The sequence below is a fragment of the Gastrolobium bilobum genome, unplaced genomic scaffold (assembly GCF_033153095.1).
Source record: "Gastrolobium bilobum isolate Gb01-03AN ecotype WA unplaced genomic scaffold, APGP_CSIRO_Gbil_v1 utg13847, whole genome shotgun sequence".
Classification (NCBI taxonomy): Eukaryota; Viridiplantae; Streptophyta; class Magnoliopsida; order Fabales; family Fabaceae; genus Gastrolobium; species Gastrolobium bilobum.
The window spans coordinates 191,257-206,658 of NW_026896274.1; the positions used below are offsets into that span (position 1 = coordinate 191,257).

General features: G+C 35.6%; 1 protein-coding gene across 4 annotated transcripts; it reads right to left on the reverse strand.

The window, feature by feature from the left end:
* Positions 1-896: 896 nt before the first annotated feature.
* Positions 897-7,649, reverse strand: LOC133298583 (protein-tyrosine sulfotransferase). Of its 4 annotated transcripts, none has more exons than XM_061497911.1 (13): positions 7,338-7,649; positions 7,150-7,215; positions 6,890-7,058; positions 6,714-6,785; positions 5,531-5,819; positions 5,114-5,254; positions 4,557-4,661; positions 4,311-4,452; positions 3,978-4,024; positions 3,823-3,891; positions 3,604-3,723; positions 2,494-2,622; positions 897-1,210 (listed from the first exon to the last, which is right to left on the reverse strand). In XM_061497911.1, the coding sequence occupies exons 2-13, from the start codon at positions 7,196-7,198 to the stop codon at positions 1,070-1,072; spliced, it is 1,473 nt and encodes a 490-aa protein (XP_061353895.1). In that variant the 5' UTR covers positions 7,199-7,215; positions 7,338-7,649; the 3' UTR covers positions 897-1,069. The 4 variants fall into 4 exon arrangements, with proteins under 4 accessions (XP_061353895.1, XP_061353896.1, XP_061353894.1 ...); XM_061497912.1 differs by having other exon boundaries at positions 7,333-7,649; XM_061497910.1 differs by having other exon boundaries at positions 6,890-7,061; positions 7,333-7,649.
* Between the last annotated feature and the right edge of the window lie 7,753 nt (positions 7,650-15,402).

The following is a 15,402-nucleotide window of genomic DNA, read 5'->3' on the forward strand; positions in this document are numbered from 1 at the left end:
GATGGATTGTTCTACTTACATTTTTATGATGCCTACCACTTTGCAATACCTCGTTTATTGAATTAATTTATTTATTCAACTTGGGTCAAATGCAATAATTACAATAAAAATGATACTTCTTTTGATTTTAAAATACTTTTTTTTCTTCATATTTTGTCAAATCTTAATTGATCTTATGCTTGTGATTCCTATTTCCTAGTGCTTTATAAGGGAGAATATAAGAATTGAGATTTGATTTAAAAACAAACAAATAATCAATATTTATTTATTTGCAAATTTTGGAAAACAGGAAATAACCTGTGTTCAAGCAAGCTCACCAGTACATTACATTACACCCATCAATCTGTCCTAGCACATCAGAAAAACTTATGAATATAAAGCATAAACGATAAAACCCCAATTTTTTCTTTTTTCTTTTAGCTATTTGCTGCTATATTGCTAATCAAAAACTTATTTCACTTACATTCTAGGAGGAGGGATACCAAGAAAAATGAGTTACAAATCACAGGAAATTGTTAGTAAAACCAACAATAATTCAATCTTCATTTTAATAGCACATTAGTTAAGTGGTAGGGAACATGAAAGTATGTTTCAGAAAAAAAAAAGGGGGAACATGAAAGTAGAAGTACTCAATCTTTTGCTCTAAACCTCCATTATAATCATTTTTTTTTTTTTTTTTTGTGGACACCATTATAATCATATTATTTGTATGTGTAAAGGTTGATTGGCAAAAAAATACCTTAAAATGCATTTTAAGTAATTAACTGCACAATAACCAAGTTCATAATTGCTTATTGTCAATCCCAAAGCCAGCTGACTGTCGCTAAATGAAAAAGGAAGAATTTTCACAAAAATGAAATAAAAAAATTAAAAAGAAACGCCTAAAAGTACCCAAGAACAAGCTTCATATTAACGGCCAAAACTTACAGCATAATCCAGTTTGAGATATATGATCGGGGATGAGAATATCGATCACTCAAACCAAGGCTAAATGTGATTTCTGTCTAATATATCCGTTCTCTTGAATCTTTTATAGCCTGTGATCCATCAAATTATAATTTAATTACTTTCACTTCTTAACCTTCGACGTTCTTCTTCTTACATTTACAATTAGGAATAAGAAAAGGAAGAAGACAAAAGTAATTGCTAACGGAAGGAACTTCCAAAGGGTGCTGCCATATGCACTGCTTGATACGTTGTCCCATCTCTCCTGCAATTTAACAGTGTAAAAACAATCAAAATTCAAGACAGAGTATTTCAATGCAAGTCACCAGATGTCTTCCGGCATCTGCCCCTATTCGACATGCAAGTATCTAAAAATTACCATTCGCAGTCGTGAAGCCAACTTTACAGCCATTATATCTCTCATTTTTTTATCCATTTTATGCATATTATGCATATATATAAACTTGATCTCATGGACAACAAATACATATAAATACTTTCCACAAAAACTTCATAATGAAAGATATCATTTTCAAAGTTGGATTCATAGACACGGTTTTTATTCAAATCCAATACTGATGATGAACCATAAAATTGTCTCAATTTTGAATCCCCTACGGTAGAACTTTGGACCACTCACACCAATTTCCTGTAAACTTGTATTAAGATAAAATTTACATAAATAATATGCATAAAATAGATAAGAAACGACAGATAACAAGTCTCATATTAACTGCAGAGACCATGAATTTCTGTTTTAACTTTTAAGCTGTCCAAAATTAATGACTCCTAAACTTCTGAAATATAGAAACCTTCCCACGGATAAGATTATCTAACATCAACATCACTTTTATCCTAAACTAGTTGAGGTCGGTGGCAGATGAACCCAATAAAAGATACGAAAAAATTGAGGGAAAAAATAAAATTAAAAGAACTACAAATACCATTAGAAATGAAAACATAGCAATAAACAACTCAGAAGAAGGATAAAATAAAATAAAGTGAAAATAAAGATACATAAGAAAGAAAATAGCATGAGGGAAAAAAATTAGAAATAGAGAGATCAAAATAAAGGAAAAAAACAAAATTAATAAATTAATAAGAGAAGAGAAAGAAAGAGGGAAGAAAGTGAGATAAAAGAAAGGAGAAACAAAAAAAGTAGAGGTAAAGAAAGAAATAGAGGGAGATATAGGGGAAAAGCACTAAAAAAGGACCATTTGGAACATGGAAAGCAAAAACGGGTCTAACCCTCCACAATGCAAATAGCTTTCCTCCAATCGATTCTAAGACACACCGTCCCCCAATCTATATCCCACTCCAAGTCTTGCTGTACTACATTTTCCCAGGTAAGTTTTGGCCGACCTCTTCCTCTCTTTATGTCGAGTTTTTGGTAACACACTTTTGTTCTTACTGGAGCATTTAGGGGTCTTCGCATTAGTGCAGGGTAAGAATATCTAGATTGAGTAAATTTAGTGTAGGATAAAAAGTATTGTATATCGAACCAAACATCTAAAGAGAGAGAACATATCAAACCTTCAACAGTCATACCTCAGTAATCAGCAATGGAGTTTTATGTTGTTTATAGAAAATAGCCCTTGCATATTCGTAAAGCTCTAAGTCAAGGTCATTAAGCAATCGTATCTCCTGTAGAACATCTTCAGGAACCTGGAGACGTGCCTGTAAAATCACAAAAATCATTAGAAAGGGATAACACAACAGTACAAGCTAACAACGGGTTGTAGAATTCTCCAATACCTAAGTCAAATAGCAACATTAATCTAACATCACACACACAAGGCCTTGGTAACTGATAAATCTAAGGAAGAGTGACAAAAGTTGAAACTTGAAACTTGAAACAATTTGTCAATGAATCAACATGTTCTATTTCCATGTCATATGATGGAACCTACTTTTATAATACTGAAAATGATGAAAACAGATATGGAGCCAAGCTCCTTACAAAGATAAAATGCAGAAAGTAAACCCCTAGAGACCTCAACTCCCAGAGATTCCCAAATTTCCCCACTAACCAATTCTGAATACATGCATAACAGAAACATCACCCTAAACTTCTATATATACTAATTCTAAGATACTAATGGGCTTGGATTATTTATTATAGGCCCATCATCATATATTCTAATATGTATAAATGCAATGATATTTTGCACCACAGATACCAATCCAAAAGGATAGAATATATATGCATTTTGTATGATAAATTTAATTATCTTGTAATGAGCTTCTGAAATATAACCCGAATATGGACCCCAGGATTCTTTAGCAGGGATACGGTTTACTCTTGTCAAGAAACACTATCACATAATCATGAGATTTCCAGCTAAAATGCAAGCACATGTAAATGCTGAAGTGTCCATGCTGTTTTGAAAGCCTGTGAAATTATTTGTGATATAAAAGTTTGCATAATGAAATTGTGCACAACACAAGCATCCCAAATACACCCTAAATTTGAAACCAAAGTCTAAATAGCTAGAACTAAAGGCACCACCTGCTGACACGATAATTACATATACTGGACACTGGTAGATGTCTAAGCATGAAGATCGGGTCAAGGAGGAATAGATATCCATGCACACATAATGATGGTAAAAGAATCATACAATGATATTATGTTAGCATTAGATCTCTTATGCTTACCTCCTTTGAAAAGTTCACCGGAGAAATCCTCTTCAAAGAAGAGATGCGTCGGCGTGACTGGGTCTTCCGTAAATTAGAAATACAGACTTCATAAGCATCCATGAGTTTGCCAACAGTCATCTGAAATCAATGAAAGATCAGCATGCTATTATAAATGAGAAACAGATAATATCTAATAAGTCCATAAAACCACCATACTTGCTAAGAAATCAAGCTTACATTTGATTCTGTTGCTTCTGCACTTTCACTTGAAGTAACCTCACTAGCTACCCTGTCAGAGGTGCTGTTCTGTCATACAGTGAGAATGTAGTAAGAATGCTTCTCATATTCAAACTTACATAACCAAGTTTCTCCACCAAAGAGATGCTTCTTACCTGATGTTCACTGCTATCAGGATCAGAATCCGAAAATGAACTCTGTTCTGTAGTACAAGTACATGATCAATGCCATATGTCAATGAGAATACAACACAATCTATGTCCAAGACCATAAATGTCAACACCAAAATACTAGCCAAAGATCAGTGCAAAACTTGATATTTGACATACCCACCCATATCATCTGAAAATATTACATGTCTAGGTGCATGGAAGAATATGAGCTCTAGCATCATGCTCCAAATTCTGTACCATTTCAAATGACTTCTCTACCCTTGTAACTTCAGAAAAAGTTTGACGTAAACAAAAAAGTGTTTAAAACACACTAACCTGTGTTATCAGCAATATCCAGGCTAGTGTTTGGTGCATTAAGCTGTGATATCACCTGAGCACCAACCACATTTGCAAACATGGTTGCAGATTCTCTGTGCTCCTCAGTAAGACCAACGTATAACATATTATCCAGTCTCTTCTACAAGGTGCCCAAGCACAAAACCATATTGAGAAAAGGAACAGTAGGGGGAAGCAAACAACTGTATGATGCAATAATCACAACTTCAAAAGCTTAATTATTACCTTCGCAACTTGTAGCACATATTTACCAAGATTCTTGTATTTCTGTACACAATGGCGCACTTCATGTGCTTCTGCTATATAAGAATTGTTTGTCAAACCTGCGAGCTGATAATTGAACAGTTCACAAAACTTTGTTACATAATAACAGGCATCATTAAGAAACTCCGTAAATACAAGACTTGAACCTTATTATTGCATTTGGGGGTTTAAAATTGCAAGATATACAACTAAAATTAAGCATTCCACATGCCTACCCTGCTAGCCAAGTACTACTCAAATAAAAGCTACTTTATTTGGTGTTCAGGCATAAGTTAAAAAGTGGGTCATCCAACAAAAAAAAAAAAAAGGTAATTAAAGAGGGTCTTGCAGTTCAAGAAAAATATCTGCCTCCATATTTTTTGTGGCAATGATTAATGGCATCAGAACAGAAACACATCTCAGGCAGCATATTCTAGTTGAATCATGATTTTAGAAAACAGTAAATCATTCGTAGCATTTACAGAAATTGATGTAGCATAAGAACCTCAACACTGCTAAAGAAACACATGCTGAAGTACCTGGAATGTGGCTCCATTATGTAGAATATCACCAGCCACAGGATGATTGATGTATTCTTGTAATGGCATAGCAAAATCTTCCATGTCATAAGAATCACTGCTCTCAATGATATGCAGTCCCCTACTATACCTAGCATCTCTCTGTCCAATAAGCACTACATCAATAATAGGAACATCACACGGAAATATGAAAGAACATATTTAAAAAGTAATTGCCAATTAGTATAATCCAGTATTTGGTAACATGTTAACACATTAGCAAAAAGAAAGGCATCATGAATTAAAGAATTCACTTTCTTTTTGGCAAATAAAGTGTATAGGCAATGTGACACTTTCACAACCTTACATGAAATTAGAAGCATGGAAATGGAATTCACAAATAAGCAAATATCAAACAATAAATAAAACAAAATATACCCTAGCAAATAGGTCTTCCCTCATCCATGGAACCAGATACTTCCATGGCCATATATCCAGAGTGCTTACTCCTTTTGTCTTAGAGCGCAGGCGTAAAGCCATCTGTGTTGCAGATGTCAAGTTTGGATGAACCAAAAATCTAGCTGCAACCTCTATTGAAAATTCGTAAGTACTAAAGACACGGTCAACTGGATCCCTAAGTATGGTAACCACAGAAGTTCTCTCCCTTGGAAGTTTGGATGTCATGCTATAGTCATCATGTGTAACTAACAGCCTACATCTTGGTTTGCTGCAAATTCATGAAAATAATAGATGCGAAGAAAAAATAGCTGTGAAGATCAGTCATGATTTCATTGAGTGAAAATATTATAAGGGCTGCTGTGAATTGTATATAAATCAGCGTGTGGAAAGAATAATAGTAAAGCTGCTGAAAGCATCAAGATTTACAGAGACTATAACGATAAGCTACAAGGTTCAAAACGCGGAGGAGAGAGAAAAAGTCACAGAACTTCATAAATGTTAAAGGTCTTTCTAGTTAATAGATTTTGTTTAGCCGTCACAGCAGCTTAAAAAAGTGTGGAACATTGACCAAAATGCCACTGTTCATCAACTTTTTTACCTAAATGCCACGCAAACAGTCTTATTTCTCAATCTGCCACGGGGCGAGTTCGCTACCCGGTGTAGCGAACTCGGTTTGCTGACGTGTCACGTTTCTAGTGGACACCAAGTTCGCTACACGGGGTAGCGAACTTGGTTTTAACCAAGTTCGCTACCCTATGTAGCGACCTTCAAACCCTTTTTTTTTTTTTTAATTTGGTACTTGTTATCCACTAGAAATGTGACACGTCAGCAAACCGAGTTCGCTACACCGGGTAACGAACTTGCCCCCGTGGCAGATTGGGAAATAAGACTGTTTGCGTGGCATTTAAGTAAAAAAGTTAGTGAACAGTGGCACTTTGGTCACTGTTCCAAAAAGTGTTATCTAGGGCACTCCTCAAAAGCTTGTGACTTTTATCGTCAAAAAGCACCAGAATCAAAAGCCACAAGCTCACAACTGTGTCAGATGGGGCTACTTACTAGAAGTGCTATCAACTTTACACTTTGAATAACCAAAACAACCATTTTAGTATTTAAAAAATTGCAGTAAAAAAAAGCCACATTATACAAAGAATTCAGGCAGCACCTCGGATCAAAGCGCAACCTATCATAAGAACGAGGGCATTCCAGATAGCTGGGATACAATTTCTTCAGAAAACTGCAGAAACAACATACCAACAGAAGCACAGCTCAATAAATTTTGTTAAGAGGAGGGGCTTAAACTTATTCAGATGCCTTAAAACTGCACTTATATGGGATTACCAGTGAAAATATGTGCGCCCTCCTGTTCTGGGGACATGGAGGAAAAACAGCAAATTCCTTAGAGTGTGTTTATCTTTTTGTTTGATCTCTTTATCAAGCGAAGAGGACGCCCAACTCCTAACAACTCTTTCGCAACGTCCAAAATCATTTCTTGCGAAAGAGGCATTCACTACTACCAAAAATAACAAAAGAGAATATCAAAATCCCTAAATGCCAGTTAATCCACAAATACCAAAATCAATTACCAGCATCACTGATACCTAATCCAACAAGAATCAGCAACACACAGAACTTCAGAGTAGGACCCATACACGAAATCCCTACTCCTGCAAGAGCCAAATGTTTGATTTAACTAACAGTGAAAACCCTAACGAGGAGAAAAGAGAGAAATGGAAGCATGAATTGGAGCAGCGAGAAACAGAAATTGTAGGTAATGGACCTACCTTACCTGTATCGAATTCCGGGATCTCGTGCTTATAAATTCCCTGAAGTGTGTCGCGATCAAGCTGGACCCACTCACCCCAAAAACCCTTATTGGTTTTTGAGCTGAAGCTGAAATTTTCTCGCCAACCAAACAGAAACTTTTCCGGGAAAATGAATTAGAATGAAGTTGAATACTCACGACTTTGAAATTAAATTTAATAAGGAGAATAAGGATGTTAATTGCAACATGGAAGATTGTGTAGCTTCCGCGCACAACATTTCACTCTTTCAACTACTGCCAAATGAAATGTTTATGAGGGAGGAGGGGCAAAATGGTAAAATAATGAACTCATTTCAAAGCTGTAAAACACTGCATCGGAAGTAGCAGTGGATACTGGATTCTAAAACGTTCGTACGGGACAAAGAGGAATAAATGTTTAAAAAATATAATATAATATTACGAGAGATATTTATAGTAAATATAAAATTAGATATTTACTATCATCCATCTGAAACCAGTGTTTAAAAACCCAGCCCGGCCATTGACCGGCCGAGGTCAGGGGTCATGGAGTCACGGGTTCAATTGGAGGGTCACAGGTCACTATACTGACCTGGTTTTATATATTAAAAAAAATATAAATATATATATTTTATATGAAAATATTAAAAAATAAATCACCAATCATCAAAGATTCAAAATATACTTAACATAATTCACTAATTACAATCACAAATCCATATTATACAACCTAATTAAAGTATAAAGATACCAAAGTACAAAACTCATATTCTAATGATACCAAAGTATCAAGATACCACAAGTCTAGGTCGCTGGAAGAGAAGAGAACGATTAAATTTAGGTTTGCAAGCATTTTTGTTTTATTTTTTTTTAATAAAACAACTTTGTTTCATTGAATTTTCTTTATAAAAAAAAACATCTTCCGACCCGGGAGTCATTGAAATCCGGTCGAATTTTGGGGGTCGGAGGGGTCGATGCGCATATAGGGTTCAACTTGTGACCCCAACCCTCAGGGGGTGGGGTCAGGGTTGACTCGGGTCAACCTGGGGGGTGGGGTGAGGTTTTAAAACACTGTCTGAAACTACTATAATATTTTTTCACTAATTTTTTTTTTTTTGGGATCTTTTTACTGATTAATGCGGAGTGTATTATTATATGTTTTATACCAAAGATTCTTAAGGAGGCGTTTAGTAGAGGAGAAATTTTTTTTATCCGAAAATTTTGATTTTCAAAAATATAATTCCTACATTCAGTTTATAATAATATCAGAAAATTTAAAATTTAAAAAATTCAATTTTTCAAAAATTCGGAGAAATACCGCGTATAAAACGTCCCTAAAGTGTTCCGATGATAAGTCAAAGTTTTTAGTCTATGCCATTCAATGCGAATCATATTAATTATGTGAGTTATTATTGACTCATATTTGAATAATATTTTAATGTTAGAGACGTCACATACTGAATGATACAAAACAAGTTTTTTATGAGCATTTAAAAATTTCTCTTTTTTTCTCTCCACATAATTGACTTATTTGACCTTGAACAAAATCGGAACAGTTTGTAGTAGTGGTGGAAACTTGGGAGATTATTTTAAAATGGAAAAAGTTTAGAAAGTGCGAGACAGCGTGTCGAGTCCATATGGTTGGCATGTGGCTGAAGGGTTTCTCTTTCTCGGTTGGTTGAACTTTCAGGGTGGGGCTGCACTCCAACTTCAAATGTCTGCCCACACTTTTTTTATTTATTTTTTTATTTTTTGTGAGAGTTACTCAATTTTAATTATTTTTTTTTAGACAAATTAATTTTCCTGATATTCTAACAAGTTTTGATTTTTTAAATCGGCTATAAAATTAATTTAGAATGTGAGGCAGATTAGAGATAAAGATATTTAAACTCCTCCAAAAATGACATATGGAGATCGAATCAAACCAAAGTCCTTTCTTTTCACTTACTCAACTCTCTTGTTATCAACTGATCTATTACCATTTGATAACCCCACACTTATTATTAATTAGCTGCATGTAATGATATATGCTAAACAATTCCATCCAAAAAAATTAAATAACGTTTGGTATTAGGGTAAATTTTAATTAGATTCCCGAGAAATTGATATTGAAAATCTTATTTATTCACGTTTGATATAAGGATTATGTAAATTTTATGAGAAAATCAGATTTCAAGAATTTATTTTTGTGAAGCAAAATCTCATTCAAGAATACCATCCACATTCTGTAGGAAAATTTTCCAGATTTTTTTGAAACAAAAATACCCTCTTGTATGGCATTGCGTGGTTGACATGTTCCTTGACTATGTGATATCTTATATCGACGACCCAAAAGGTCGTGACATGGTTTCTTAGGTGTGCCGGCAGTGGTATGAGCTTGACTCCTTGACTCGGAAACATATGATGATTGCTCTTTGTATATGCTAAACAATTCCATCCAAAAAGATTAAATAACATATAGTTAAGGGTAAGTTTTAGGTTCTTGAGAAATTGATACTGAAAATCTTATTTATCCACGTTTGGTATAAGGATTATGAATTTTTTTTGAGAAAATCAGATTTAGATAATTTTATTTTTGTGAAGAAAAATCCCATTCAAGAATACCACGCACATCCTATAGGAAAATTTTCCAGATTTTTTCGGACAAAAATACCCCTTCTTATATGGCATTGCGTGGTTGACATGGTCCTTGACTATGTGATATCTTATATCGACGACCCAAAAGACCGTGACACGGTTTCTCAAGTGTGCCGGCGATGGTATGAGCTTGACTCGTTGACTTGCAAGCACGTGACGATTGCTCTTTGTAACACCACCACGCTAGACCGCCTTCAACGACAGTTTTCGCACCTGGAGTCGCTAAAGCTAAAATGGAAGCCAAGAGTTGCAATGTTCAATTTGATACCTGAAGATTGGGGAGGTCACACTTGACACCTTGGGTTAGAGAGATTTCTCAGTATTTTGGTTGCCTCAAGAGTCCATTTTCGTCGTATGATTGTTAGGGATTCAGGACATAGGAGGTGGCATGACCAAGACAATAAACTTGGAGGACATACAAGGTCTTGGAGGCCCAATGACAAGAGCAAAAGCTAAAAAGGCTAAAGAGGCTCTAAATCTCTTGGTGACCACTTTACTTGAGACAAGCCCAAGTCTAAAGGAAGAAGAGCCCAAAATGATACACTTAATTAAAATTGAAGACCTTGAAGAATAAGCCTCAATGGATATGCATGAAGGCTTTATTTTACTTGGCCCAAATTCTTCACTTAATTTTTTATTTTCTTATATTTAGTTAAACTTTTTGTAATAAGGCTTATTGGGCTGGATTATTGGGTTGTCTATCTTCTTTTATGTGTAAGTACTTTTAGGTTAAACTCAATATGGTTGTTGCCCACTATATAAGGGAACACCATGGCTTTTGAAGACAGATTTGGAATATCAAGTTAACCTATTTTGGTGAGACTAGTTCTCTTGGGTTCTTTTGAGAATCTCTGAACTTATCAAGGGCATCAATCCTTGTGGCGTTCTTGGGCTTATCAATTCTTTCGAATTGTGGCGCCTACCTATAATCCTTAAACTCCAATTTCGTTCTATATTATCTTGGATTCATATCTCTCGAATTCCTTATCCTTTTCCGGTGATTCTTGTGCCAAAATCGTGATTCAAGAAGCCATCTTTCACCTCGTTTTGGAATCACCCAAATCCGAGGTCTGTAGCGTGAGATACGCTCTGTTCTTAACAGGTCGTGTTGGTGGATGAATTTGGGGTTAGAATTTCCATTCCTAGTAGATCCATTCCTCCATTCCTATTGGGGATCATATCATGTGGTATCAGAGCTCAGTTCTAGGATTGGAATTGGGTTTGATTTTTCTCCATTGTTTCCATCAATTCTGATCACACATTTGGTAACCCTAATCCCTAGTATTTGTGTTTTCAATTTTGAATTGTGCAATTCTGTTTTAGCCTTTGTTGTTGGTTCCTAATTTGTTCCTTTGATATTCTGTTTGTTTCAATTTCTTGTTGTGTTCATAATTTCTGCACTTGTGTTCTTAGGGTTCGTCCTATGTTCATCATTGTTCTTGATTTTTAATCCTTTCAATCCTTGTTCCTTGAGTAGTATGCTGTTAGTGTGTTAAATAATAGCTTGTTTTGTGGAGAATTCAATCAAATTCAGTTTAGCATTACTGCAATCTGAATTTTTCATTCCAAAATTAAAAATTCCATTTTATTGAAGCATCAGGTTTTATAAAAAAAAAAAAAAAGAGTTGAAAAAAAAAATATATATATGCTATACAGCTACTTGTTACACACTACTACTCTCAAATCAGGTCCAAAGTGTCTTCCTTGAATAATTCCTTCAATTTGTTTTGGTTTTCTTTGTTTTGCCTTCTTTGACATATTTCCAATTTGTCATTACGAATTCTTGAGTTTGGGATTGTACTCTTGAGTGTTCTTGGAGATTCTGTTAAGAACTTAAAGAGAGCTATTGAGAGGAAAAAGGCAAGAGAGCACATTACACAAAAGCCTAATAGAGAGCAACAAACACGAGTGATACATTTTAAGAGTGTAAACACGTGAGCGAGTGGTGAGGTCCAATTTCTTTTATTCTTGTTCTTTTTCTTGAATTATGGCAGGTGCAGGTGGTGAAGGTAGCCCTCCTCGTGAGAGAGAAAACAGGTTGCTAATCGATGCCATTATGGATCGAATGCAAACGATGATGAGGGAGCAAACAGAGGACTTATATGAGAGAATTGAGCACTTAGAAAATCAAGGGACTCATGATGATGATGGAGGTAGAAGAAGGGTTGATAGAAGGAGAAGAGATAATGAGGATGTTGCTAGAGAGGATATAATTAAGGGGGTGAAGCTTAATATACCATCTTTTAAAGGAAAAAGTGATCCGGAGGCCTATTTGGAGTGGGAAATGAAGATTGAGCATTTATTTTCATGTCACAACTATACTGAAGAAAAGAAAATGAAGGTGGCAGCCATGGAGTTTAGTGATTATGCTCTTATTTGGTGGGACCAATTGCAAAAGGAGAGGGTAAGATATGAAGAACCATTGGTGGATAGTTGGATGGAGATGAAAAGGCTAATGAGAAGAAGATTTGTTCCTTCCCATTATCATAGAGACCTTCACAATAAACTTCAACGGCTTACACAAGGTAACAAGAGTGTAGATGAGTATTATAAAGAGATGGAGGTTTCCTTGATTAGAGCAAATGTTAGTGAAGAACGGGAGGCTACTATGGCACGTTTCTTGCATGGACTGAATAGTGACATAAGGGATGTTGTGGAGTTGCAAAATTATGTGGAGTTGGAGGATTTAGTGCATCAAGCTAGTAAGGTAGAACAACAACTCAAGAGAAAGGGTGTCATGAGGAAAAACTCTTCTAATTTTAATTCTTCAAGTTGGAAGGACAGAAATAAGAAGGAGGGAGGTACTTCATCAAGCAACCCCACTGCTGCACCTCAAAGGACTCAAATTAAGTCCAATGAGACCCCTAAGAAGACAAGGAATAGTGAAATAAAATGTTTCAAGTGTTTGGGAAGAGGTCACATAGCTTCAAAATGTCCAACTAAGAAGACTATGTTACTTAAAGAGGATGGAGAGATTACTAGTGAGTCTTCTTCAGATTCTGCCTCACATGATGATGAAGATGAGTATGACGAGGAAATTATACCGGAAGGAGATTTGTTTATGGTAAGAAGGATGTTGGGTAGCCAAGTAAAAGACATGGATGATAGTCAAAGAGAGAACATTTTTCATACTAGATGCCTTATCCAAGGAAAGGTATGTTCTTTAAGGATGGTGAAGTGACCGTAAGCAAACAAGTGGAGGTGAACTTCTGCATAGGAAAGTATGATGATACAGTTTTATGTGATGTGGTACCAATGGAGGCTTGTCATTTGCTTCTTGGGAGACCTTGGCAATATGATAAGAAAGTTATGCATGATGGTTACACCAACAAATTCTCTTTTGTGCATGAAGAACGCAAGACTATTCTTGCACCGGAGAATGTGCACTGACTGTAGAGCCATCAATAACATCACGGTAAAGTATAGACATCTTATTCCTAGATTGGATGATTTATTGGATGAATTGCATGGTGCTTGTTTCTTCTCTAAAATTGATTTAAAAAGTGGATACCATCAAATTAGGATTAGAGAAGGGGATGAATGGAAAACAGCTTTTAAAACTAAATATGGGCTGTATGAATGGTTGGTTATGCCCTTTGGTTTAACCAATGCTCCTAGTACCTTCATGAGACTAATGAATCATGTGTTAAGGGAGTTTCTAGGAAAGTTTGTTGTGGTTTATTTTGATGATATTCTGATTTATAGCAAATCCTATGATGATCATCTTGTGCACTTGAGGTATGTTGTGGAAGCACTAAGGCATGAGAAATTGTATGCTAACATGGAAAAATGTGTGTTTTGTATAGACCATGTTGTTTTTCTTGGTTTTGTTGTTAGCTCACAAGGAGTGCAAGTTGATCAAGAGAAGGTGAAATCTATTCAAGAGTGGCCAACTCCTAAGAATGTAAGTGAGGTGAGAAGCTTTCATGGCTTAGCTAGTTTCTATAGGAGATTTGTTAAAGATTTCAGTACCATAGCTGCACCCTTGAATGAAGTGATTAAAAGGCATGTTGGTTTTAAATGGGGTGAAAAACAAGGGAAAGCCTTTGCTGCCCTCAAAGATAAATTAACTCATGCACCTATTCTTGTATTGCCTAATTTTTCTAAATCTTTTGAGATTGAATGTGATGCATCTAATGTGGGGATAGGGGCTGTTTTGATGCAAGAGGGGCATCCCATTGCCTATTTTAGTGAAAAACTGAATGGGGCTACTCTTAATTATTCCACATATGATAAGGAGTTGTATGCATTGGTAAGGGCTTTGCAAACATGGCAACACTATCTCTTGCCCAAAGAGTTTGTCATCAACAGTGACCATGAGTCCTTAAAGTACTTAAAAGGACAAGGCAAGCTTAACAAAAGGCATGCCAAATGGGTAGAGTTCTTGGAGCAGTTTCCCTATGTGATCAAGCACAAGAAAGGTAAGTCTAATGTAGTTGCAGATGCACTTTCAAGAAGGTATGCTTTGTTCTCTACTCTTGAAACTAAGTTTATTGGTTTTGATCATATTAAGGCATTGTATGAGCATGATCCAGACTTTGCACAAATCTATGAAACTTGTGTGGATGCTGCTCAAAATGGATTCTTTAGGCATAATGATTACTTATTTAAAGAAAAGAGATTGTGTGTTCCTAAAGGTTCTATTAGGGAATTACTTGTGAAAGAGGCACATGCGGGGGGATTAATGGGACATTTTGGAATCCAAAAGACTCTAGACATGCTGCATGAACATTTTTATTGGCCACACATGAAGCGTGATGTACATAAATTGTGTGAGGATGTCTCTGGATTTGCTACCTTTGGCTAGTGCTACTCATTAAGTTTCCTAACAACTTCTATTTCCAACATAAAGATGGTAAGAGTAATTAAAAGCAAACATTGAAAAAGGTGTTACTTTTTGGAAAAGAGAGGTTCCCTTCCCAAAGGAAATCTAAGCTTCAACCAAGAAAAAGTGCTGTCCAAAATTAATGATAATGCCTACAAAATAGACCTTTCCTGGTGAGTATGGTGTAAGTGCTACTTTTAATGTGGCTGATTTGCCCTTTTGATGCAGGAGACGAGGATTACAATTTGAGGACAAATTCTTCTAAAGAAGGAGGGAATGATGAGGACATAGGAGGTGGCATGACCAAGACAATAAACTTGGAGGACATACAAGGTCTTGGAGGCCCAATGACAAGAGCAAAAGCTAAAAAGGCTAAAGAGGCTCTAAATCTCTTGGTGACCACTTTACTTGAGACAAGCCCAAGTCTAAAGGAAGAAGAGCCCAAAATGATACACTTAATTAAAATTGAAGACCTTGAAGAATAAGCCTCAATGGATATGCATGAAGGCTTTATTTTACTTGGCCCAAATTCTTCACTTAATTTTTTATTTTCTTATATTTAGTTAAACTTTTTGTAATAAGGCTTATTGGGCTGGATTATTGGGTTGT